The sequence below is a fragment of the Sylvia atricapilla genome, chromosome 11, assembly GCF_009819655.1.
Source record: "Sylvia atricapilla isolate bSylAtr1 chromosome 11, bSylAtr1.pri, whole genome shotgun sequence".
Classification (NCBI taxonomy): domain Eukaryota; kingdom Metazoa; phylum Chordata; class Aves; order Passeriformes; family Sylviidae; genus Sylvia; species Sylvia atricapilla.
In genome coordinates, this window is record NC_089150.1 from 16,317,913 (window position 1) to 16,342,256 (window position 24,344).

At 60.5% G+C, this 24,344-nt stretch overlaps 2 protein-coding genes across 2 annotated transcripts in view; both read right to left on the bottom strand.

The window, feature by feature from the left end:
* Positions 1–120: 120 nt before the first annotated feature.
* TMEM115 (transmembrane protein 115) lies at positions 121–4,609 on the bottom strand. The gene is made up of 2 exons (XM_066326866.1): positions 2,029–4,609; positions 121–1,313 (listed from the first exon to the last, which is right to left on the bottom strand). The coding sequence occupies exons 1-2, from the start codon at positions 3,075–3,077 to the stop codon at positions 1,109–1,111; spliced, it is 1,254 nt and encodes a 417-aa protein (XP_066182963.1). The 5' UTR covers positions 3,078–4,609; the 3' UTR covers positions 121–1,108.
* A 1,030-nt stretch (positions 4,610–5,639) lies between these two features.
* CACNA2D2 (calcium voltage-gated channel auxiliary subunit alpha2delta 2) overlaps positions 5,640–24,344 on the bottom strand; it is a 210,839-nt gene continuing 192,134 nt past the window's right edge. Inside the window, exons 9-38 of the mRNA XM_066326873.1 lie at positions 23,335–23,385; positions 23,111–23,210; positions 22,165–22,323; positions 21,601–21,708; positions 20,837–20,915; positions 20,626–20,675; positions 19,695–19,784; positions 19,303–19,371; positions 18,790–18,864; positions 18,252–18,326; positions 18,026–18,097; positions 17,646–17,717; positions 17,442–17,503; positions 16,159–16,235; positions 12,559–12,619; positions 10,112–10,209; positions 9,837–9,927; positions 9,643–9,705; positions 9,436–9,539; positions 9,252–9,350; positions 9,067–9,161; positions 8,776–8,823; positions 8,325–8,396; positions 8,010–8,162; positions 7,840–7,892; positions 7,679–7,734; positions 7,467–7,590; positions 6,799–6,908; positions 6,506–6,594; positions 5,640–5,884 (exon numbers count right to left, since the gene is read on the bottom strand). Of these exons, the coding sequence (XP_066182970.1) occupies positions 5,756–5,884; positions 6,506–6,594; positions 6,799–6,908; positions 7,467–7,590; positions 7,679–7,734; positions 7,840–7,892; positions 8,010–8,162; positions 8,325–8,396; positions 8,776–8,823; positions 9,067–9,161; positions 9,252–9,350; positions 9,436–9,539; positions 9,643–9,705; positions 9,837–9,927; positions 10,112–10,209; positions 12,559–12,619; positions 16,159–16,235; positions 17,442–17,503; positions 17,646–17,717; positions 18,026–18,097; positions 18,252–18,326; positions 18,790–18,864; positions 19,303–19,371; positions 19,695–19,784; positions 20,626–20,675; positions 20,837–20,915; positions 21,601–21,708; positions 22,165–22,323; positions 23,111–23,210; positions 23,335–23,385 (2,584 nt within the window). The 3' untranslated portion in view covers positions 5,640–5,755. The remainder of the gene's footprint in view (positions 5,885–6,505; positions 6,595–6,798; positions 6,909–7,466; positions 7,591–7,678; positions 7,735–7,839; positions 7,893–8,009; positions 8,163–8,324; positions 8,397–8,775; positions 8,824–9,066; positions 9,162–9,251; positions 9,351–9,435; positions 9,540–9,642; positions 9,706–9,836; positions 9,928–10,111; positions 10,210–12,558; positions 12,620–16,158; positions 16,236–17,441; positions 17,504–17,645; positions 17,718–18,025; positions 18,098–18,251; positions 18,327–18,789; positions 18,865–19,302; positions 19,372–19,694; positions 19,785–20,625; positions 20,676–20,836; positions 20,916–21,600; positions 21,709–22,164; positions 22,324–23,110; positions 23,211–23,334; positions 23,386–24,344) is intronic.

Sequence of the window (24,344 nt, forward strand, 5' to 3'; positions counted from 1 at the left end):
TCCCACATCCTGCTGGGAGCACCTGGGAAGAAACCCCCTCCCCAGCCTCTTGACAAGAGCCCCCGGGAGCTGCTCTGGGCCAGGCCCCTCATCCTGCCCATGCTCTGCTGCAGGAGACAATGCTTTCAAAGAACTCTTTATTGATACCCAAACATCTGTCTTCTTCCCATTTGACAAAACCTTCTTGTGTGGTCCTTTAAAAAAATAATCATGACACTGCAGATCCACGTCCTGGGCTGGGAATTGCCCACGGGATCAGGAGCTGTGGAGGTTGTCACAGGGAGCATCCTCTCCATCCAGGAAAAAAACCCCATCAACACAGAGGGAGGGAAAAGAAAGGGGAGTCCATATTCTACCTGCAGGAAAGAGAACCTGCTGCCAGAGGAAGCAGCTAGAGCCCCACTGTAAAATTAATTCCAGCTTTTAGTGTAATCTGGCAAACGGATTAGCCAGGGAGCAGCCAAGGGCAGCAGCTCCTTGAAGGGGGAGGGGGCAGGAGACCAAGGAGGAGAGAATCCTCACCATGCAAAGCCTGGAGCTGGCAGTGCTGGAGCACCACCACGAGGGGCTGGGTGGCCTCTTCCTGCCCAGTGTCCTGTCCCTTCCTACCCAACAAACTTCTCGCTGGTCCCGGCGAGCTCCTGCTGGGGCGGGGGGAGGCTCCCCAAGGGAAAGGCATTTGGAAAAGAAACCCACTAGCCTTCCCATTGCCTCAGTTAGGGACAAAACTACCTTCAGAAAGAAGAAAGTAAGTGTTGAGTGCTCTGGCCAAGCCCTGGCACAGAGGAGAAGCTGACTTGGATCCCACAAGGGCCAGCACAGCGGCTTGGGGCTGGGATCAGCCCCGTGTCCCTCTCCCAGAACAGCCCCCGCTGCCTGTGCCGACTCCACGGCCTGCCCTGCGCTGAGGGGAGCGGCTCCAGGAATCCCTGTCCTCACAGGGGTGGCAGTATCACTGTCCCGTCCCGGGTGCCTGTCCAGCAGCAGCGAAGCCTTGGAATGAGGTATCCCCCTGCCTGTGCCGCGGGAGGAGTCCCCGCTCCCGGCCGTGGGAGACACGAGAGGGATTAGCAGCTCTCCAACGGAGACAGGGCGGGAAGGGGGCCGGTCACAGCTGGGCCGGGGCGTCCTGGAAGCTGATGAGGTTGGACTCCTGGCCAGGGCTCTTCCCGGCCGTGCCAGAGTCAGGCAGCAGTGGGCTGCTAGCCTTCGCTGCTGCCGCCGCCTCCTCATCATCATCCTCCATGCTGGGCCAGGCTGATTGGTCCTCCACTCGCTTCAGCCGCTCGTTCAAAGCCTTCAGGGCCAGCTGCCTGCAGGACAAGGGCACGTGGGCAGGTTAACCCCGGGTCAACGGCTCTGCCCCATGGGGCACTGTGCAAGTCAGTCCCTGGCTTCTTCCCAGCAGGAAAGAGTGGATTCAGTAGTGCTGGGGAAGACCTGGAGCGCCTACAGCTGCTGCACAGAAATCCACTCTGGCTCTCAGACTACTCAGAGTTTTCATGCTACGTGGTGCAACTGCAGGCTGTCAGAACGGCGGCAGCTCCGGGAATGGGGAATAAAGGCATAAAGCAGGGCAGGGCAAAGGGAGCACCAGCACCCTGTCCAAACCCTCCTGCCAGAAATCAGGAAGGCCAGTGCTGGCTGTGCTGGAGGACTAGGGTGTGGGGTTGACTCACTGCCCTCCCCTGGGCCAGGGTGAGCTGGTGGAATGCTGCCGGGAGCAGGGGTTGTCACCGTCCCAGGCTGTCTCTCTTTCATCTGCAGGGATCCCTAACCCTGTCTACCCCTTACCCAGGATCTCCCCTGCCTTTCCATCGTTGCCCCACATTCAGAAGAGCAGGATAATGTCCCACCAGCTCCCTGGAATGCTCCTCACCACCTCCGTGGCAGGGCAGTCCCCAGCAGACCGCACGGAGAAGGGCCCTCCTGAGCCCCTGAACCTACATCTCCCCTCTCCTTGTTTGGATTTTAAACCGTACCCTCCCCGTCCCTAAACACGATCCTCATGGGCAGGGCAGGGGTTACCTTCTTCTCTCGGCGTCCTGGGGGTCTGTCCCCGGCAGGCTGATGGTGATGGAGGACGGGGCACCCACGTCGTAGCGCTTGACGGTCTTGCGGCACAACCGCACCTTCACCAGCATGCTGTGCACCAAGTTGGCCACCAGACCCACCACGGGCTGCAGGATCTCGGGGAAGAAAGTGGCAAAGGCGAAGTGGTCGCTCATGTCTCCGCGGCCTCTACTGTGCCGCTGGTAGAAGCGGAGATAGACCCAGCTGGAGAGGAGCCCGAAGCCGTACGAGGCCAGTACATTGCTCTCGACGAGCGCAGCGAGCCGCAGCAGAGCCAGGAGGAGGAGCAGGAGCATGGGGACAGCTTTCATTCTGACCTGAGGCACCTTCAGTACGGTGCCGTCCCCCATCGTCTGCTTGAGGGCTACCAAGACCCCCCCGAGGAAGCCCAGCCCGCCGTGGATGCGGACGACGAACAGATAGTCGAGGTCGAAGGAGGCCACATAGGTGAGGAAGTAGGCGAGGGCTGCCAGGAGCCCCACGGAGATGTTCACCACGGCGAAGAAGACGAGGAGCTCCAGCGCGCCCCAGAGGGGCTCCAGGAGCCGCCCGGCCGCCCCCAGCGTGGCCAGGCCGGCCACCAGCCCCCAGGCGCGCTTCTCCACCAGCCCGTGCGTCAGCAGCGTCCACACCCAGAAGTTGGGGGGCAGGAGGTAGCCGGGCGTCACCCCCAGCCAGAAGGCCGTGTCCAGCCCGAAGGACAGCAGGTACAGCAGCACCACGGCGACGCTCAGCGACTTCACCACCACGCTGGTACCGGCCAGCGCCGCCAGGAAGTGCTGCCGGGCCACGGGCAGGTACCGCCGCATCTTCGGCCCCGCGGGCGGGACGCGGCGGCCCCGCGGGGGCTGCCCGGCCCCACCCGCCCGCCTCCCCGCGCGGCCCCCGGCCGGCCCCGGTCCCTGCCCCGGTCCCTCCCTCCTTCCGCCGCCGCCTCGGCACAGGCCGCGCTCGGACCCTCCGCTGGGCCGGGCCGGGCGCGGACAAACAGCGCCGCTGCGCATGCGCGGAACGGGGGCGCGGGGGCGGGGCCGCGGCGGGGGCGGGGCCAGGGCGCCGCGGGGCACTTCGGGACATGTAGTCCCGCCACGTGGGCAGCGCGGGGCAACGCGGGACGCACGGACACGGAGGGGAGACACGGACACGGGAGGGCATGGGGCAAACGAGCGGCACGGCCGTGGGGGAGGGGACACGGGCACGGGGCGATGCGGAGGCAGGTGGGACACGGACACGGCGGGACGTGGGGTGGCAGAACCCGGTCATGGGGCGTGAAGGACACAGTCGTGGGGATGCGTACATGGAGGGCACAGATCCTGGGAGATGGGGATATGGACATCGGTGGGCTGAACACGGGGGACACTTGGGGACACTGACCCCCTAAAAGAGGGGGACATGGGTGTGGGGACACGGGCATGGCGTGGGGCGGGTGACACACTCCTGCGGGAACACAGGAAGATGGGGGAGCTGAGCCCCTGCTGCCCCCCAGCCCCTCCTGTGCAGCGTGCGCGGTTCTGTGAACCCGCGGCTCTGCGGTGTCCCTGTGTGTCCCCTGTCCCTGCCCCCAGAGGTGCAGCAGGTATGAGGGCAGTGTCCCACCTGCAGGAGCCCCTCGATGTCCCGTGGCCCCCCCCACATGCTGTGCCCCCCCAGCCGTGCCCACGTCCCCGGGCAATGATGCAGCCACCGCCTGTGAAGTGAAAATATGAACATTATTTAATAACTGAGTCTCTGTAATAAACCATTTGAAAATATTTTACAAGGAGTCACACGCACGATATCTTACAAATTGTCTTTTTGTTGGTTTTTTTTTTTTTAGTTTTCCAACTCTTCTGTACAAAACAAAACAAAAACAAAAGCAAAGAAATTAAAAATAAATTAAAGAAAATCAATTAAAAACCCAATGCCTTTGAATGAGCAGAGAGAAGCTTTCGGGTGGGGACAGGGCAGGAGGTGACCCCGGCGGGACAGGGGGCCCGGGGCCACGCCGCCCCTTCATCTCATTGGTTTTTAACTTAAAATAGACTATATATGTATATATTTATAGGTATGTATAGTGGTGGTTTTCTGGCAGAGCACCTAACTAGACTACAGAAGTACACACACTCCCGGTAACACAGAGCCATCTGTTCAAACACGGTTCCCAGAGACAGTAACCAAACACACACTGAAAAAGCTACAAGCAGAATGACCATTAATTACCCCCAGCATTAATTAGCGCCTGGCGCCCTCCCCAGCCCCCCCGGGGTGGCCATGCTGAGGGGGCTCCCCTGGCCCCGGTTGATGGGGTGGCTCTGAGCGGGGTGCCCCGGGGGGGGTGAGGGTCCCCAAGGCTGCCCAGGGACCCCCGGCACTGCCGGGAGCAGCGGGGGGCGAGAGGGGACGGCGCCCTAGGGTGTCACAGCTGTCACCCTGCTCCGCGCCCCTCCAGCCCCGCGGCACCTCTTCTGGCTGGGTTTGTGGGGTGCAGCGGGGTCTGTGGGGTGCCAGGGCTCAGCAGCCGTGCCGTCCCCCTCCTTGGCACCCAGTGGATTGACTGGGGGGGGCAACACGCCCCGGCGTGAGCCCCAGCCCCTGGGACACCGCTGCGTGTCCCCAGGCAGCAGGACCCGGCGCCCCGGGGCACGGGCACCCGGCACGGCGCTGCTGGGGACATGTGGCACCTCCCGCCTCTGTTTGGCACTCGAGGACGTGCGGCACGTCCCTCGGTGGGGCGTGTGGCGTGACCCACTCGAGGACACAGCGGGGCACGTCCCCCAGGGGACAAGCAGCACGTCCCCTCGGCCAGGGCGGTTTCTTTGGCAGGGCAAGGGGCTCCGGGCAGGACTGGGGATGGGGGGCAGGGCCGAGCGGGCAGGATTCACAGTGATCTGCAGAACGGAAAAGAAACGAAATACTTTTTTTCCCCCTCCTTTTCACCCCAGTATCTGTGCCCAAGAACGGCTGAGCCTAGCGCAGGGACCGGGGCTCCATCGCTCCCCGGCGCAGGCAAAAGGCCACTGCCCTCCGCTCCCAGCCCCAGCCCGCAGGGAGTGGTTTTTATTTTTTCTTTTTTCTCTTTTCTCTTTTTTTTGTATTTTCTCTTTTCTTTTCTTTCTTTTCTTTTCTCTTTTATTTTCTTTTTTTCCCTTTTATCTTATTTCTCTTTTCATTTCTATTTTCTTTTCTTTTTTCTTTTCTTTTTTCTTTTCTCTTCTTTTATTTTCCCTCCCCACCCCCCCACCGCTTTATTTATTTAATTTTTTTTCTTTTTTTTTTTTTTTTTCCCATGTGTCCTCGTTACCGACAATAAACCCCGCCGGTCTCCAGGTGAGAATGTTGGAAACTCGATGTAGAAATACTGCTTTAAAATCTTCAGGCTAAAAAAATAGGCGAGATGGATGGAGGGGTCGTGGGCGGACGACACCGACGCCACTTTTCCAAGTCCGAGCGGCCGGGAGGGCGCGGCGCCGGTCCCCGCTCAGCCGGGGAGCCCCTGCCCGCAGCCGCCTCCTCTTTGGCTGCGGCCGCTGGGGAGAGCGGGGCGGCACCGTGGGGTCCCCGGGGCGGCACCGTGGGGTCCCCGGGGCGGCACCGTGGGGTCCCCGAGGCGGCGGAGGGGACGTCGCTCCCCCTCCACCGGGCCGGGGATGGGCATGGAGATGGAGGTTGAAAGAAAAGAGAGCTGGCGGGGGCGGCCAGGGGGCTAAAGGCAGGCGGCCGGGGGCAGTGGGTGCCGGCTGGTGCTGGAGTAGAGGAGCAGCAGCTGCAGCGAGAGCAGGACCCCCAGGGACGGGGAGAAGGAAGCCCCTCGGCCGCAGTCTGAGGTATCTTCCTGAGTGGGTGAAGAGAGAGGGGCCATGGGGCACCCCCGGCAGTGCCCTGGCACCCCAGGGGCACCCACTGCCCTGGTGGGGGCGTCTGCCACCTCCCTGCAGCCCTGAGAGCCCCCTGCCCGACAGCACAGCCCCCGGGAACGGCCCCTGGTGCTGCTCTCACAGGGACCCCCGTGGCTCTGCTCTTTCCCCCAGGAGGGCACTCCATGGCATTACTCTCCTGGGGACCCCTCATAGCTGTGATCTCCCCAGGGAACACCTCAGGGCTCCTGACCACTCCTCCCAGGGCTCCAAACCCCCATCAGAAGGGTTCCCCCACAGCACTGCACCCCTGGGGATCTCCTCATGGCTCTGTTCCCCTTGGGGACACCCCATGGCTCTGCTCCCCCCAGGGAGAGCACTCACCTTTCCATTTCCCCTTCAGGGATGAACCTCTCAGCTCTGCTCCCCTGGGATTCCCCCCATGGTTCCACTCCCCACTGCCCAGATTTCCCTCAGGGGAGCACCCCACAGGGCTCTGCTCCCCCCGTGGCTCTGCTCCCCCCACCAGAGGATACGCATTGTCCCCATCCCTCCCCAGGGGCCAGCCCTGGCTCTGCTCCCCCCTGCACCCCACGTACTGTTGCATTGTAGTCAAAGCAGATGTGGGGGCCTTTCCGGTAGCGGGGCCTGTCCACGAGCTCACACTGGTTGGGGTCCCTCGGGGGGGCTTCGCAGGTCAAGGAAACCACCAGGAACAGGGCAGTGGGGGCTTGTAGAGCACCCCCAGCCCCTTTGGCCACAGGCCAGCTCCCTCCACCCCTACCAAACTCCACAGGTCCATACCCCTCTGCCTGTCCCACAGACCCCATGTGTCCCCCCATCCCGCTGCCACCACATCCCAGTGAGATGCAGCTGAGACATCAAAGGATACCTCTTACCTCTGCCTGCAGCAGCTTGACAGACTCACACTGGCTGCAGAGGGGCTTGTCAGCCACCACGAAGAGCAGGTTGGTATTGGCCAGTCTCTGTGCATGGAAGAGCCTGGGGTGCGAAGGCAGTGGGACCCTACTTACTCTGTGCCCCAATCCCCCCCAGCTCCCAGTGCCAGCCCTGCTGGCACCTGGCTCTGGGGAGGCTGAACCAGCAGCATCTCCCCAGACCAAATTTCATGGCTGTCTCTGTCCTCCTCCCCATCCCTGTCCCCAGCTTCATCCCTATCCCTAACCTTATGTCTGTCCGCATTCCCATCCTTGTTCCCAACCTTACCGCTATCCCCGTTCCCTGCCCTGGTCTCCATCCCCATCCTCATCTCCACCTCCTTCCCCATCTCCATGCTGAGGGGCTGCCCAGGGACTCAGCACTGATGGGCTTCCAGGGCTTAGTTCCACGCAGAGGATCCTTGGGGACACCATCACCCACAGCCCGTGGGGACACTCCTGTTCCTCTCTGTGCCCTGTCTCCGGGTATCACAGTCCCCCTAAATGCTGCACAGCATCTCCTATTGCCCCCACACGGGCTGCTGCATGGGGATCTTGGCAGAAGCAGCCTCGGGGGTGTCCCCAGCCCTGCCCAGGGGTGGGACAGCGGGGATGGACCCACCTGGAGCAGTTGCCGCAGTCGATGATGGCGTTGTAGGTGGCGTTGACGGTGCTGAAGTAATACTGGGTCTGCTTCATGATGCAGCTCGTCTCCCTGGCCTCCATGCCGTCCCCCACCACCTCCTCTGTGCCAGCACAACGCTGTGGGCCAAAGGCCACCCACCTTCCCCCAGCCCCCGCCCACCCCAAGCTCAAAGCTCCCCAGAGACTGACCCGTCTGGAACCAGCTGCTGTAGGTGAGGCTGTACAGGAACTGCTGGAACAGGGACCTGGGGAAGCAAAGTGTGGCCATGTCAGGTGTCCCAGCCCCAAGGACACCCCAGTGTCACCCCCCATTTGGAATGGCCTCAAGGAGGAGACATGGCAGGACTCACCAGGCTGCAGCTGAGGTCCACCAAGCGAGGCTCAGGAGATCGGCCACAGTGGGCTGTGGGCAAAGAGGGGGCAGTGAGCCAGCAGATCCTCATGAAGGGCACTGGGGACACACTCATGGGTCCCTGAGCTCCCAGACCACCTGAAATGCACTGTCCCTGTGGGTGCTCACCACGAAGACGCCACGGGGCGCCGCGCCCGTGTTGCTGGGGGCCTCAGGGGCACAGACGGACTGGAAGTCGTAGGACTCCTTGCGGGCGTAAAAGGAGTTGTTGTAGAGGGCAGACATCAGGTTGGCATCCACTTCGCTGAAGAACTTGCCCACCTGAAATGGGGACACTGAATCTGCACCCAAATGCCACCTTGACATGGGATTTCCCTGGAGGCGACTCGAGTGGGGCTGTGTCACACCACCCATGACATGAGCTCAAGGGTCTCAGCTCCTCACTGGCATCCCACGCCCAGGAGAGCTGCGGGCACTGCTCACCTGGTACCAATGGTCCTCCTGGTTGGAGAGCACCAGGAAGCCCCCGTCATCAATGAGGACACAGATGAGGTCCTGGGGAAGGAGGGCAGTGTCATCCAACTCTGGCCATGCCCAAGGCGAGGCAGGAGCAGCAGGGTGGAGGGTGGCAGGCTGTCAGGTAGGGGGGCCAGCGCGGTGTCCCCAAGCCTCAGAAGCATCTCAGTGTCAGGAGCACCCATGCTGGGTGCAGGGAGCAGGAGACACCACCCACCCTGGGGGTTTAACAGTCCTCTCTGGGGGTCCATGGGGCAACCCCCAGGATTTCACCCCTGTGAGGTGGGCTGAGTATGGCTGAGCTTGGGGAGCAGCAGGGGACAGGGTGGGTGCACAGGCTGGGAAAGCAGGGGACAGGACATCTTCCAGCCATTCCATACACCCCCACCAGCTGCCCCCACCCCTGCCCATAACCCACCTTGTTGTTGGCCTCACAGTCCATCTCACAGCTGCTTGAGGGGTCACACTGTCAACCAAAAGCAGGGCAGAGGGACAGGTTAGCAGGATGGTCATCCCTCCAGAGCTGTCCTCCCAGCCAGAAGGGGACATGCCAGGTGGTGTCCCCAGAGGCTGCGGACAGGTACCCTGAGGAACAAGCCCATTGCAACCACAAGCACCATGTCCCAGCAGTGCCTCCCAGCAAGCAGAGCTCCCTCCCTGTCCTGTCTCCACCCCTTTTTCCCTGGCTGTGCCTGCCCCCAGGATGTACCTGGCGGGCGCCCAGCTGGTCACGGTCTGTCCGGTTGCTCGCCAGCACTTTGAACTTCTCAGCCCAGGCTTCCAGGTCCAGCTTCACCCCCACCACTGGAGCAGTGGGGAGATGAGGTGAGCTGTAGCCTGGGGGGGTTGCAGGGACCCCCAGCCTGGCACCAGGGCACCCAGCTCCCTGCCTACCTGCGGGCTTCAGAGTCTTGCCCCCAATGCTGAGCTCCACGGCGGTGCTCACCAGAATCCCAATGGTGTTGTTCTCCAGGTCCAGCCCTGGATAGCCAGCTGTGGAAGGCAGGGGTGACATCAGGGGACACATGGAGCCAGCAGCGGCCTGGATCACACCCTGTCGCCCTGAGCTGGCACCCACCATCCCGGTAGGGTGGCTTAAAGATGTAGCCCTTGTTGTCCAGGCTCCTCCGGTAGAAGCTGGCGTTGAAGGGCTCCGGTTCCTCCTCCCAGTCATCCGCAGCCCTGGCAGGGAGAAGCCAGAGCCATGACTGTCACTGTCATCTCTGGTCCCACCAGAGATGGCCCAGCAGGAGCACACATGTCACTGTGCAGGGCAGACACTCACTTGTTAGGGAAGACACGGGTGATGCCCCCGTCAGTGGCTGCGAAGACAGCCAAGAGGCTGTACCTGCAAGGAGAGGCGCCAGGTACGCCGGCCATCAGTGGGGTTTTGCTCTGCCCCCACCTCCACAGCCCATCCCAATCCTCCTCTGTTCCAAAGAAGTGCTGCCCACCATGGGCCATCTCCCCTCCACCTACGTGTTGAGGTCCTGGTCCTTCCAGACTTGCTCCACCAGCTGCTGTGTGATACCTGTGTCCAGGATCAGGTTGTGCAGGAGGAAATTGTCGCCTTGGGAGTTGGAGAGGAGGAGGTGAGAGCTGACCCTATGAGGGCCACCCACGTCCCCTACCCTGCCCCAGCACCCACAGGACCCCAACCCCAGCACAGTTTATCCCCTGCTCCATCTCCCCCTGAATCCCCATCCACCCCCAACCCCACAGCAACCCCTCCACCAGCCATCCCAGCTACTCACACTGCTTGGAGTCTGGGGTCACCTTTTCCATGAGGGCAATAAAGTTTTCCAGGAATTCGGTGTTGTTATCCGACAAGTCGAGGTCTTTGCAATACTCTCTGGGGTTTGGGGGACAAGGTTTGTCGTTCGTGGGGATGGAAAAGGTAAGGTCAGTTCTCCCCCGGGGACGGCGGGGTGGGTGCTGGCCGTGCTGCCAGCACCCAGGCTTGATAGGGACACAATGGTGGTGACGTGCCACCTCTCCTAGGAGTGTCACCCCAGCAGGGGAACTGGCTGTGGGCATCTCTGCAGACTGCCCAATATCCAGCCCCTGATGCCTGCAGTGCCACCAGAGAAGTGTCACACCAGTCACCAGGTCTGTCACTGCCACAGGCACTGAGGTGCCGTCACCTCTGCCGGGTTAGATGGATCCTGGTTTGCCCAGAACGGTACAACACTGAGTCCATCTCTCCCCATACTGGTGGTGCTACTGGTGGGACTGGGTGCCTCTGACACCGTACTTACCTGCGGAGCCAGGTGGGCACCACTGAGCCCACCCTGCCTTGCCCCTGTGGCACCTCAGGGACTGGGGGCTCCATTGTGGGTGCCAGCAGTGATTTGCCTCGGGATTCTCCACAGCTGCACTGGCAGCACCAGGCAGGCACTCAAGGCCATACCTGTGCACTTTGCACAGATGGTGGGTGCTGGCTGAGCCCCAGCTGGTGGAGATGAGTGCTTGCCCTGGGCATCACTGGCCCTGAGACACTCCTGGGACAAGCAGTATGGTGGGTGCCATGTCTCTGCTTCAGTCTGGAACACCCTGAGCGCAGAGTCCGAGCCCCACCAATGCCAGGGACAGCTGTAACCTGTTGGTCACCACGAGGCTCTGACTGGGTGGCACAGGTTAGTGCCACCCCAGTGTGCCAAGAGCCTCCCATCCTCAGCAGTGTGGCTGTGAACAGTGCCAGGTGCTCAGGGTTCCTCCAGTCACGACCCCTCCGCCAAGCTCCTGACTCTGCCAAAAACCTCATTAAGAGGACAAATGTCGGAGCAAAGGGCGGCAGGGAACGTGCCCACAGGGCAGCTGAAAAAGGTGAGGCACCCTGCCCAGCTCGGCCTGGCCCCTCAACCCCTGTTCGGGGAGAAACAGCCACCTAAATATCTCCACCGACACACACAGATACAGGTACTCACACACCCACGGGGGACGGGGGATATACGGTTTCTGAAAATTTCCAGCGGCCCACGGGCGCGGCAGCGCCGGCGGCAGATCATACAGTCGCCCTGGGTGCCGGGCACGCCCCGGCACACGGCCCCGGCCCGCCTCCGCCGGGCAGCGCCCACCGCGGCAAGGGTGCTCATGGAGCCGCTCTGGGGACACCGAAGGGCTGGCCCTGACTGCCACAGCCCGCTGTCTTCTCCAGCTGCAGCCTCTGCAGAGCCCTACACCGGACACTGAGCCCATCGCTGCAGCCTCGGCAGCACACTGGGGGCAGACCCACTCCTGGCGCCTTGGGCTCGGGCATCCCCTCCCTGCCCATCCTCTTGGGTGACAGGCCAATTCGCAATGACAGTTTTCCTGTTTCTCATTCACACTCTGCTTTAGCTCCCGTGCGTCCTGGACTTCACCCCGACTGCCCAGCAGAGGGCCTGAGGCCGAAGCTCCCCAAAACGCCAGGGCTGTACAGTGACTGCACATTCTGGGCTGGTTTACCCACACTCAGTGTGAGCGACTGCTGCTGTGGGCCGACAAGGTGGGGGGTACTCGCAGGTGGCCGTGCTGAACCTCAACCCAACAGCAGTCCCCAAAAGCTGGCACAGGCAAAACGTCCTCAAACAGGGCGTTTAGCTGCTATAATAACCTATCAGCAGATAGGTGATTAGCTGGTGATGTTAATTAGGGCTGGTCAGAGGTTGCACTGTAGTAGGAAGAAGGGCGGGGTGCCGGCAGAGCCATGGGGCTCCCCAAACACCCCACTGCAGGATCGCCCTATATCTCTGCTAGGTGACAGGACTGAGTGGCACGGCCCAAGGGAGGGGACATATTTGTCCGTCTAGGGGCCGCTACGCTGTCCTCATGTCCCCAAGCCCCCTGGGCGTCCCAAATTTGAGCTGAAACCTCCCGTTCCTTCTCCCTCCCCCGGCCCCGCCCCCCGCAGCCAGCACGACTGTATGATGCCGCTGCCGGCGCCTCGCTCGGCAGGGATTTTCAGAAACTATACCTATATATGCACTCGCAGAGGTCGGGCTGCACCGGGTGCATATATACTGTGCTGGATGCAACCGGGTGGCGCAGCGGGGCCGGGGTCCTGGCGGCAGCCCCGCGGCCGAGCGGGCACACGACACACACAGCCACAGGGCACGGGGAGCGGGGACAAGGCACGATGAGGCGAGGATGGGGGCGATGGTGGGGTCGGCAGCGGGGCCGGGGCGGATGCACACCTCGGCAAGCGCACACGCAAAGCTACCTGGGAGCAATGAACACATGTCCCTCCGACTCAAAGCTGTTGGGCAGCAGGTATTCAAAATCTGCAACAGAAAGGGAAGGTTATCCGGCGGGGAGCGGGGACGGGCGCGCCGGGGGCCAGGAGGGAGAGAAAGGGAGAGAGACGGACAGAGAGAGAGAGAGAGAGAGGGGAGGGAACCAAAACAAAAAGAAGAAAACAAAATAAGAAAGAGGCATTTGCTGCTCTTGGTATCAAGAGAGGAAGGAAAAGGCCGTTCTGCTGTTGCTGGCACCGCACGGGAAGAAAGGTTAGAGCCAAATCAGGAGAGGTTTGCCCATCTCGGCTCGAATTTGCTCGGTGGCGGGCTGAAGGCGTGCGGGTGCGTCCGCGCGGCCGGTACGCAGGGACACACAGACACACACATATATAAATGTGCGCACATGTATATATATTTATATATATGCATGTTCGGGAGGGCGGGGGGACGTCTCTCTCTCGGGGTGGTGGGCGAGGGCAGGGAACCACATGCTGCGCTCCTGGCCGTAGGAGGATCACCAGAACACTCGGTTGTCGGGAGCAAAAAATAAAGGGAGTTTTCAGGCATCAACATGGCCAGAGGGGAACCTTGCCGAGGACAGTCCAACCAGAGGCTCCCGCCCTGCTGCAGGGCCGTGCAATGCGCTGACGGGCTCCGCCGCCGGGCACCGCTGCCCCCTCCCTCCCCGAGGCCGTGGTACCCCGGTGGGGACGGGGATCCGCACTCGCTCGCCAGCACACTCTGCTTTAACACCGGGGTGCAGCCCAGTGGCTTTGGGGTGTCTCTGGGAAGGCCCCCGGCAGAAGAGACAGAGGATGCGGGGCTCAACTCGCAGGGGTGAGCTGGGTTAGGGGGTGCTTGGAGAGGTGCTGTGGGACACCCCTGGGACAACATCTCCCCCACGACGGGCACCGCCACCCCCTTGCCCGCCCGCCAGCTCCTGGTGCATTGCACGGCACAGCCAGAGGTTGGACTGTTGCTCTCTGAGGGCTGGAGGCAGGGGCTGGGTACAAGCCGATGAGAGGAAGAAGAGGAGGAAGAGGAGAGGAGTACAAAACACTCGTACTTGGTCCATCAGCATTGCCATCACAGGGGCGCTGGGAAGAGGCAACTCAAGGCTGATAGAACAGGGCTGAGCGTGACACTTCCACCTCCCCGCTGTCCTGCTCGCCCGGCCCTGTCGCCCACGGCCCCTCCTGTGCTGCAGTGCCCCTCCCAGCCGTGTCCCCGCCTGTGCCAGGGAGGGGATGCTGCCAGACAGCTGCTGGTGGGTGCCGTGTGCTGGGGGCTGTGTGGGATGGAGAGTAGTGCCCGGTCCCATGGGGACCGTGTGTGCCGGGCGTCCCCTGGCCCACTGTGGGGTCGTGCAGGAGCTGTGGCTCAGGAGGCCCCTCTGGCACTGAGGGAACGTGGGCCAAATGCTGTGTCACATGGGTGATATCCTGCTCCACTGCAGGGGGAGACCAGCTGCGGCACCTCGGCCTGCCTTGGTGGGACTTTGGGCTCACACTTGGCAGCTCCCAGGGGCACAGACGGCAGCAGGACACTGTACCTTCAGCGGTACAGTACTGTGTACCCTGCTGGTCCCCAGGGCAGGAGGGACGGCCACCGAGCAGCTGTGGGGGCAGGCAGTGTGGCACCCCTGGGCTCAGCCATCCCGTGTGCCCCTGGGGCCAGGCTCGCCGTCACCTGTGCAGCTGGGAGGCACTGCCCAGGTGGTCCCATCCCTTCTCTGCAGAGGGCTCCTGCTTGCAGGCTTTCCCCAAAAAGCCTGTCCCAGAGGTTGATGGCAGTGGTGGATCCCCCCACCTGCCCTCCATCCCTGCCACCTTTGGGTGCCCACCCCACAGCCCCCTGTTCCCTGCACAGCCCTATCCCTTTCAGGTTGAGTTGTCTTGGGGAAGAGGAAGCAGAGGAGCCAGGAGAGGGGGAGAAGGAGTTGAAGGAGACGAGCGGGAGAAGAGGAGCAAGAAGGGGCAGCACTGGGGAGGAAGAGCAGGGCATCCAACTAGCTACAAAAAACCTCATGGATCAAAAATGGCAGTTTCATACGAGATCAGCTCTTGAACGATATCGAACCAGGTTTGGGAGTGATGTGCAGGGAGGGAGTGGGGATTTTCGTGACAAAGCTCTCATGAACAGAACAAGACATGTTGCTTTCAAATAAAGGGGGAACTGGAGGAGAGGAGGAGGAAGAGGAGAAGGAGAAGGAAGGAAGGGCGAGTTGGTGGCGGTTTGCAGGTTCGGCGTGGCAAACGGGCAGGGAGATGGGCAAGCAGGGGGCTGGGGGGGACTGGACACGGGGCAGGGGACGGGGTGGTGAAGGTGAGTGGTCTGAGACTGAAAATACTTGCCCTTCATTTTGATGTTTGGTACTGTGTGAATCCACCATAGAGAGAAAGCAAGAAAAACAACAAACAAAAAACAACAAACAAAAAAAAAAAGGGGTTGGGTGGAAAGGGGGAAGGGGGGCACAAACAATATTTTATTCAATCGACGTTTGAATAAAAATATTGTGTATTATAATCATACCAAAAGGAAACCTCTTGCAAAAAACGACATGAAGAAAAAAAAAAGAAAAGAAAAACCCAGTAACAAAAGGAAAAGAAAAGGCCACGGTGAAATAAGAACAAAAAAATGCAAAGATATAAAACTAGAGAAATATATAGATATATATTCAATACTCCAAAGGAAAATGAGAATCAGTAGCAAACAGTTGCAACAGTCTTGATATCAGAATGTCCTCACTGAGTCAGGGGGCATGCACGCTACAGTGGGCAGAGCCGGGGAGGATGGGAGGTTCCCCCCTCCCGGGGATGGGGACAGCCTGGCCTCGTCCCCACAGGGACACAGGGCTCCTGCCCATGGATGGAGGGGTGGCAGGGGCTGGATCCAGAGCGGGGCTGGGGTCGGGCCATCAGGGTGGCCAAGGGGGAGAAACAGGGGGAACCAGAGGGGGGAGGGGAAGGGTCCAGTTCTCCCATGGGGGAGAGGGTCCCTGGGAGCAGCGTGGACCTGAGGTGGGGAAAAGGCTTGGGGGTCAGGGGAAAGAGAAAGAGAGAGAAAGGGGGGGGCCAGGCTAACACACACGTACACAGATAAATTCCAAACAAAAATCGAAACCAACCAAAACCAAACTCATAAAAAGAATAAATGGCTTAACCGAAACCAAAGTATTGTAATAAACCAAAAGAAATTAAAGAGATCCATGCAAACTTCCCCAGGCTCACAAATTAACTGGCTGCTACAGCGCCATCCCTTGTCCCCGGGAGGCAAACAGGCAGCACCTCCCTGCCTGCACCAGCAGTGCCTGCCTGCAGCCCCGGGATTTGGGGTTTTGGGGTGCAAAGCATCAGGACCGAACCCCGGCCCCCCGGGGCACCCCAGGCAGGCAGCTTGCTCTCCCTCTGTGCGCTCACCTCTACTCATGCCTCTCTGAGCTTTAGTTTTTATTTTGCCTCTCACAGTGATCCCTATGACTTTTCTCAAGTCTTTGCTTTGTGTTTCTCCCCCCGACAGCCATGGGCTGGTGTGGGGCGAGGGGGAGTGCAAGAGGGCAGCAGGGAGAGCCAGGGGCTACTTACACTTCACTTGCAGGATCTGGTCGCTGAGGTTGGCCTGGATGTAGTAGGTACTGTAGGGAGGCAGAACCAGCCCCAGGCTGTGGAGAGGGAGAGCAGACACCTGGAATAAGGCTTTACACCCACCCAGAATCCTTGGCCAGCTCCCAGTTCCTGCCTGGCACCTGCCAGCAGTAGCTTGACCCAGTCAGCAGCCCCACTGGCCTCCTGCACAGCCTGCTGCATCCATCTCTCCAGGAACTGCAGCCAGCACTGTCCTGAGGCATCCAGAGTCATCCCCAGAGCACTCAGGGTCATTCTGGGGTATCCAGGGTCATGCCCAGAGCACCCAGGGCTGTCCTGGAGGCGCCCATGGGCACAGAAGTTGGGACATCTGCCTAGTCAGGCCTGAGATGAGCAGGATGTGCCAGCCCAGGAATCAAGGGAGATGCATGTGGAAGAGGAACATGACATCCCTGTGAGGGAGGAAGGCAGGAAGAGACACAGCCCAGGAAAGAAGGGGCAAAGCCTTGGAAGCCATGGGAGCACAGGGCTTTCATCCTACTGATGTGTCATCCTGTGTCACTGTTCCCTCCTTACCAGTGCTGCTTGGCTCCAGAGGGGTGACATCATGGGGGACACGACTGGGACTGCACTGGGGACACCTGGCAGTGCTGGGTAGTGGCTGTGACCCTTGCCAGCCCCTCCTGAGTTGGGTGGTGAGGAGTAAGAGGAGGGCACACTGGGCAACAGGGGCCCACATGGCTCCTCCCAGGATGAAGGTAGCATGAGTTGAGAAATGATGATGTCAGGGTCTTTATTAGACATCTGCTGGTCCAAATTGGTCCAGTTGATGCAAACTGGGTAATAAATGCAGAACTTTGCTCTCCTCTGGCTCTAAAGACACTGCCTGTGCTGTCACTGTCACTGTCACTGTCACTGTCACTGTCACCCACCCTAGAGCAGACAGGGACCTGCATGAGCCCCTGGCTGGGCAGACAAGGGCAGCAGGGGTGTCACTTGTCTGGCCCCTTGAACACCAGCCCTGCAGCCTGTCTGGAGTCCTGGGGACTGTGCCCAAGCTCTACAGTCCCTAACACAGGCAGGCAGCCCTTTCAGGAGCGCCCTCCAGCACATCACTGCCTGTGTGCAAGGATGTGACAGTGCATTTGCAATCTCACAGCCCACGGGACACATCCCTGGTGGCCTCGGGGACTTTGGGAGCTGGAGGCACGAGCCCCCAGCCCTGTGCTGGTGCGAGTCCAGCCAGTGCAGGGCAGTCTAGGTGCACTGGCAGTGACACTCACCTGTAGTTGGTGCTTTTGATGGGAGCCCACGTGTAGGTCCGGAACACCTCGTCGATGTATTGCTGTGGGTCAGAGGGAGCCGGTCAGGCCTCGGTACTGCCAGAACTCTGCTGGCACGGTGCCACAGGGCCCTGTCTCCCAGCCTGGTGCCAGACACAGCCCCTCATCCCCACGGCCAGTGACTCCCTTCCCCTGCTGTGTTACCTCGTCCAGAGACTTGATGAGAGTTTTGATGAACCTCTGCCCGTCATTGCCATCAATCATGCTTCTCCGGATCTGTGGGACACAGAGGAGGCAACTGAGGGCCACAGAGCCCAGCCATGCACCTATGGGCACCCATCCCAGTGGGGTGTCCCTGGGGACCCATGGGGTGCAGGGCAAGCAGCCTGGGGAGGTTCATCATGTTGGCACCCAGGGGACAGTGCCCCAGCTCCTGTCCCCACTGTGGGTCCATGGGAGCTGTGCCAGGACCCTGAGGATAAGACTACCCACAGGGCAGGCTGGAGGGGCTGAGTGCCCTTTGCAACTACAGATGAGGGGGGCAGCCTGTGCCCCAAAAGCTGCCCCTGCCCTCGTCTGCTCACCTCCTCCTTGTTTTCATCCTCCAGCTCAGCATCCAGGAAGTCCAGCGTCACTGGCTCACGGAAGTTTATGATCTGCAGGAATAAAGGGAGAGCCAGGGAAGGGCTCAGGGCTCCCACAGCAGCTGCTGAGTCCAGACTGACTCATCACAACCCCCACAATTAAGTCCTAAAGGCCTCGGGGCCTCTCTAATCCCCATGGCTGCTGCCCCTTTGGGCCCCTCCTCACCTGGGGCTGCAGGTTGGGGTGCAGCAGGACGTAGCCGTTCAGGTCGATGGCGAAGACGTAGCCATTGGCCCCCAGCTGCAGGAGGACAGGGGCAGGGGTGAGGCTGATCAGGTGGCTCTGTGGCATGACACCCAGTGCTGGTGTGATCACCCTCACCTCTACAGGCAGAGCTCGCTCCATGTCACCCCCAGGGCTCAGCCCATTCTATTTCATCTATTTCTATTCTCAGGGCAATGCAACCTCCCGCTCCTGGGGTGAGAGTTTGGCTCTGGATTTTTCCCACTGCTCCTTTCCCCCCAGGCCAGTAAGGTTGAATCCCTGCTGACCCTACAAGGGTTTTGGCTGTGCTCTGGGTCCCAGAGCATCACACAGCTTTGATCCCTGCTCTCCTGCTTGCACCCATGGCTCCTGCTAGTTGCCAGTGCTGCTGGAGGTGCTCTGGAGTGCTGGGGCACAGCGTGGAGCTCCCATCAGAGGAATTTCACACCAGGATCAGGCAGTGCAGGGCAGGGACAGAGGGGAAAGGGACCCCACGCACGTTGTAACGCGGCGTCAGCCTCTTGATGTCATTGAGAGCCACATCGATTCCCATCACACCCAGGATGAGCTGGTTCTGGAAGGAAATGCAGGGAGGGAGGTGGGTGGGAGCAGAGCTGTCACCTGCCACCACCAGCCCGGGGACAGGGAAACAGCAGGACAGACCTCTTCTACCTCTGGGGACATGTGGGTCAGATTTGGATACTGCAGGGGCACAGGGTGGGATGTACCAGTCCCCCAGGAGCCCCCCAAGGGACACTGCACCCCCAGGGACTTGCAGCTGTCAGCTGTCCCAGTGGAACTGTGTGAGCTAGCCAAGGCCATTTCAGATCCTGGGGATGGCAGTCATTCCTGGTGTCACTGCAGGGAGGTGGTGTAGAGCAGGCAGCACCCCAGGGATCCCAGTGCCCCCCCAGCAGCCACACACACATCACCAGGGCACTTCTCCCACCCCACAGTGGCCCCACACCAGGGCTCCCAGTGTAGCCAGGGAAGGGGCAGCAACGTCTCCTACCTTCCTGTCACTGCTGTCCTCCGTCAGGTTGAACACTGGCAGCGTTCCTGTCACCACCAGGCCCAGCCCCTGCGCAAGCACAGAATGATGTCCCATGGCCCCTCACTGGCCTTGGACCCAGGGCAGCAGAGGGGGGTTATCCCCCTGACAAGGGAGATGGGGCATGTCCTGTGCAGGACCCTGGGGCCAGTGTCCCCATCTACCTGCACACTGGAGTTCTGTGGGACCCCAGGGTCAGTGTCTTCAACTGCACCTTGGGGCTGGAGTTTCCTCCACATGCCCCTTGGGGCTGTAGGGGACCCAGGGGTGAGGGTCCCCATCTGCACCTGGGCCTGTGTGGGACCCTGGGGTTGAGGGTCCCTCCCTGCACCCCAGGGCTGGGGGGTCCTTACCAGGGCATCCTGGTAGACATTGGTCCACTGAACTTGCTTGGCTCGGTTCCCAGCCAGAACCATGGGTCTGCCCAGCACATCCAGGTACTCCTGCAGGGACACAGGACACAGGAAAGGACAGTGTGGGAGCGAGATGTCTCCCTGCTCCAGGCTGGTGACACCCTTGTCCCTAAGCACACCCCAGGAACATTAACGGGGTGAGGCTCCCCGTTAGGCTGAGCTAGGGGAGGGGGCTTGGCAGCCACCACACCTGGGGGTACTGGCTCCAACTGGGACTCCTACAGGCCCATTAAGATGCAAACAAGGTGCTGCTCATCACGGGCCATGCACAGGCAGGACAGGGGCTCCCCAAGCAGCACCAGCCATTCCTGGGGCTGGGGTTGCTCCATCATGCCAGGACCATGTCACTGCTGTCTCCCTGGCTGCCACCTTCTCCTGGGGCAGGCTACCCTTTTCCTGTCCCCCCTTGCCAAGGAAGATCTCTGGGCAGGGAGGCAGCCCCTGTGCCACAATGCCAGCCCTGCCCTGGGGGGATGCCCTGCTCTGGGACCCTCATCACTTGCCCTCATGGCACCTCGTGCACATCCCATAAGGAAAAGGGTCAGAAAAGAGGCAGTGAGAGGAGGAGTGGGGCAGACACGACTGGCTCTGCTGGGCTTGGCCCTGCCCACGCTCACTCCCTGCCTGTGCTCAGCTCTGCTCTGTGCTGATTAACGCCTGATGTTTCATAATTAGTCACTCAAAAGGCAGCAGGTCCATGGGGAGCTGCAGAAGATAAATTACTTATTTCAACAGCGCAGGGCCTGGCTGAGGGCTCAGCTCGGCTCCCCAGCTCGCTGCCACACTCACTGCCAGCCTGTGGGCTCTCCCCAGTGAGGCTGGGGCTGCCCAAACTCGCCCCCAGGCAGGGCAGCCCTCGAGGGCTCTGTACCTGTGTGTTGATGCGTATGGCGCCGATGGAGGGGATTTCGAAGTAGTAACCTTGGAAAAGAAAGAGAAAGGCAGCTGGAGATGCAGCTGTCCAGCAGGCTGGCTGCCCTGCTGCCCGTCCCTCCAGGGCTGCAGCCAGTGCTTTTCTGGCAGTGGCACACACTGGGGCCGAGGGGGGAGCCCAGCACCCCCTGGGCGCCAGCCCTGCTCACCTTTGTTGGCACAAGCCATCCACTGCAGCGGGGTCACGTCATAGTTGTGCTGCCCCACAGAGAAGGTGAAGACCCGCACCTGTGGCAGAGCATGCACTGAGGGCCATCCACCAGGCACCCTTGTTTTCCACACCCAGTGCTCCCAGCCGATGACAGCCTCCCCAGGCACTGTGTGGCATTGCCTGCCATGGCCCACTGAGTGTGTCAAAGCGGGCAGAAGACTCCCGCAAGTGCTGGCTGTGCTGGCAGTCCCCTGTCTCCTTGCCTGGCCCCAGCTAATCCTGCCCTCCAGCATCACTGTGTTGGTTCAAGGGACCTGCCTCAGTGGTCCTTGCTCTGGGGCATCACTGCTCCTAGAGGGGTCTGTGCTTTCTGAGGGTAATACATGGGCCAACCCCCCTCCACCCCACAGGTTTCCAGGTACTGGGAAGCAACTGGGACCTTCCTGCTGGTTAATCTGCCTGCCAGCAGTCCTGTCCCCATGCCTGGAGTGTGCTCCTTTCAGGGCAAGCATTCTGGGAGCCCACCAGCCCCATTCCCTCCCCAGCATCCCACAGTGTGCCTGGTCCCACGCCTCTTTCACAGAAAAGTGAGAGCCAGCTACAAACTCATTAGCAGGGCAGCGGCTCCATGCAGGAGGAGGCTGTCGAGGAGGGAGGATGGCAAAGAGGCAAATGGAGCAGAAGCCAGCAATGGAGCTGGAGCAGCCATTTTCCTCTGTGGTGAGCAGCCCCAGCCCAGCACACAGACCCACAGTCTCTCACCGTTTTATTGGGCCAGTTGTACTTCTCAAAGACATCTTGTACTCGGTCCTCACCACCGTCCGTGAACATCATGATCATCTTGTTGCAGTTGGCACGTGTGATGTTGGACTGTGGGGCAGACACAGCACCTGAGGCCACACCTGGAGCCAGCAGCACTGGCAGCCAGGAGGGCTGGCCCCAGCCCATCTCTTTTCCCAGTCCATTTCTCTGGGGAGAGGGTGACCAGCGTGAATGGGCAGGAGGGACACTGTCAGGATGATGTGGCTAATGCCACTCGGCACCTAATAGCACCATTCATCTTTATTTGGCCTCTGGCATAGTGTCTTGTTGGCTCTGGTCCCTCCACCCAGCCCTGCTAACTTTTAATAATCCAGAGGGGAGCAGCACCAGCAAAGACTCCTTGGCTACAGCATGCCTGGAGGTGGGACATCTCCCCCAGCATTGAGAAGGAGCACAAGGAACCTTCAGCACAGAGCAGCAGCCAGGCACTCAGAGCTGTCCCACTGTCCCCAGCACCCAGAGGTGCAGCCTGTTCCCTAGCCCACAGCCCAGCCCCCAGCTCACGTTCTGCAGCTGGTCGAAGGCGTACTCAAAGCCAGCCTTGTAGTCTGTTGTGCCTTTAGCCACCATCCCCTGCACGTCCTCCTTGAACACCTTCTTGTTCCGGATGTTGGCCTGCACCAGGTGTTTGAAGCACGACACCGGCTTCGCCTTTTCATTAAACTGGGAGGTGAAATGGAGGGCAGTGGGTCACAGAAAGGGGACAGGGCAGACACCAGCAGGCCCAAGCCACTCATCACACTCAGCTCTCGTGGGCAGCAGCTGACCCAGACGTTGTCCCACATCCTAGGGAGGGCTGATGCTGAGGCTGAAGCTTGGCTTGGGACAAATCCAGCACTGAGCTGCGTGGTGCAGGTTCTGGCAGTGCAGGGTTCACCTGCACCCTCACTTCTGCAGGACTCCCAGCTTGTGCAAGCAGCCGTGCTGTGCTGCTCTGTGTCATCACCAGGAGCAGGCTCTCACTGACGGCTTATTTACTCTTATTTACTGGCAATGGGGCCCATTCATTAGGGGGGCAGTGATCCAGCTAACAGAGCCAGGCCAGACACTTTAATTAGTGCTGGCTTGCTGGTGGCCAGACAGGGGAGGGCCAGCAGGGGCAGGGCACTCAGTGACGCAGATGCTGTGGCATGGCCACTGCGCTGCGTGAGGTCACGAGCTGGTGACACAGCCACGGGGTGCAAGCTGTTAGTGGCTGGTGATGGACAGGAGGTGGCTGGTTGGAATCGTGCAGGAACATCTCTGCCAAATGCCCCATGATGGGGGCAGCTTTTGCTGCCCTGAGCGGCCACATCCTCACTTATGTGCAGGTGGTGGTTAAGAAGATAAAAAATGGTATTTCTGTCTGCAGAGCCCTTAGCCAGGTGTGCATGGGGGAAAAGAGTTCCTGTGCTGGGGCGCTGGGAGGGCCCTGGGGACACAGCCCTTCCATTTGCCCCATGGCACTCACCGAGGCCACATTGACATAGTCATCATCTGAGAGGGTGTCCAGCATCTCATAGACCGAGGTCTTCATCAGCTTGAGGGTGAGGCCACTCACACTGCCACTCCTGCAGGAGACAGGGGTGCTGGGGGCTTGGCAGCGAGGGAGCACAGGGCTGTGCTGTCCCCACCGGTGGGACGGTGGCACCTTGGCAAGCTGTGTCACCGCCCTGGCCCCCACCATGTACTCACACGTCCACAATGATGACCATGTCCTTTGGGGAGGAGGCACCTTGGATGTACCTGTGGGGTATAGAGTGGGGTCAGCGGGGTTGACTCATTTCAGGGGGACCCTGACTCTGCTGGGTGCAGTCCGACAGCGAAGCCCTGCCAGGGCACAGGCACTGGGGAGCTGTGCTGGGAGCCCCGAGCACCCAGGGCTGTGCTGACCCCAGGGCAAGGAGCAGGGACGAGGTGGCTTTGGGCAGGTGGAGGCAAGGATGCAGCTCCCGTGGCACAGCACAGCAGATGGCCAGTGAATGCCGCTCTGCACCGTGTCAGCCTAATGAGCTCTAAATGCTAAACTCTTCCATCATCACAGGCCCTTTCCTGCGTGCTGATTATGCTGACACACACATCCATATTAAGATGCTATTTACCCCCCTGGTAGCTTCAAAGGCCAGGCTGATTAGGTTATTTTTAGCTACGACAAGGAAAAATAATAACACTACGTAAATCTTCCTCACTGAAAACAATTAGGAAACCCTTCCCCAGCCCCTGAAGCAGCAGGTCCTGTTCCCAGCCCCGCTATGCCATGCTGTGTGGGAAGGAGTGGCACAGTGCTTAGCACCCACCCCACCCCAGACGTGGCCAGGCACAGCCCCACCTCACCAGCCCATTGCATGAGGTGTGATCCTGCTGTGGCTGAAGGCCAAGGGAACCTATTGTTGGCTCGATCAGGATCAGGCCTTGCGTGAATTAATTAGTGTGTTATTAGTATCAATTACTCACCACTACTGGGGAGGACTGGGGAAGGGGCAGGCTCTGATTGTGAATCCCAGGGCCTGATGCTCCCTAATTAGAACTGATTACCTGGGCAGGATGCTGGCACACAAGGGACCCTCCTGATATGATGCAGCATCCCCCAGCACCTTCCTCTCATGCTGGAGTGCAGGATCCTCCCCGCCGGCATGAGAGGGGACTCTTGGAGCCTGCCCTGCTCCCGGGGCTGGGCTGCTGGTGCAGCACAGAGCCCAACTAAG

Bases quoted from the DNA above. Each gene is read 5' to 3' on its own strand.
- TMEM115 (XM_066326866.1), bottom strand. From the start codon at position 3,077: ATGCGCAGCGGCGCTGTTTGTCCGCGCCCGGCCCGGCCCAGCGGAGGG. The intron at 1,314-2,028 runs GTAACCCCTGCC...CTTGTCCTGCAG, and splicing joins CAGGACGCCGAGAGAAGAAG to GCAGCTGGCCCTGAAGGCTT.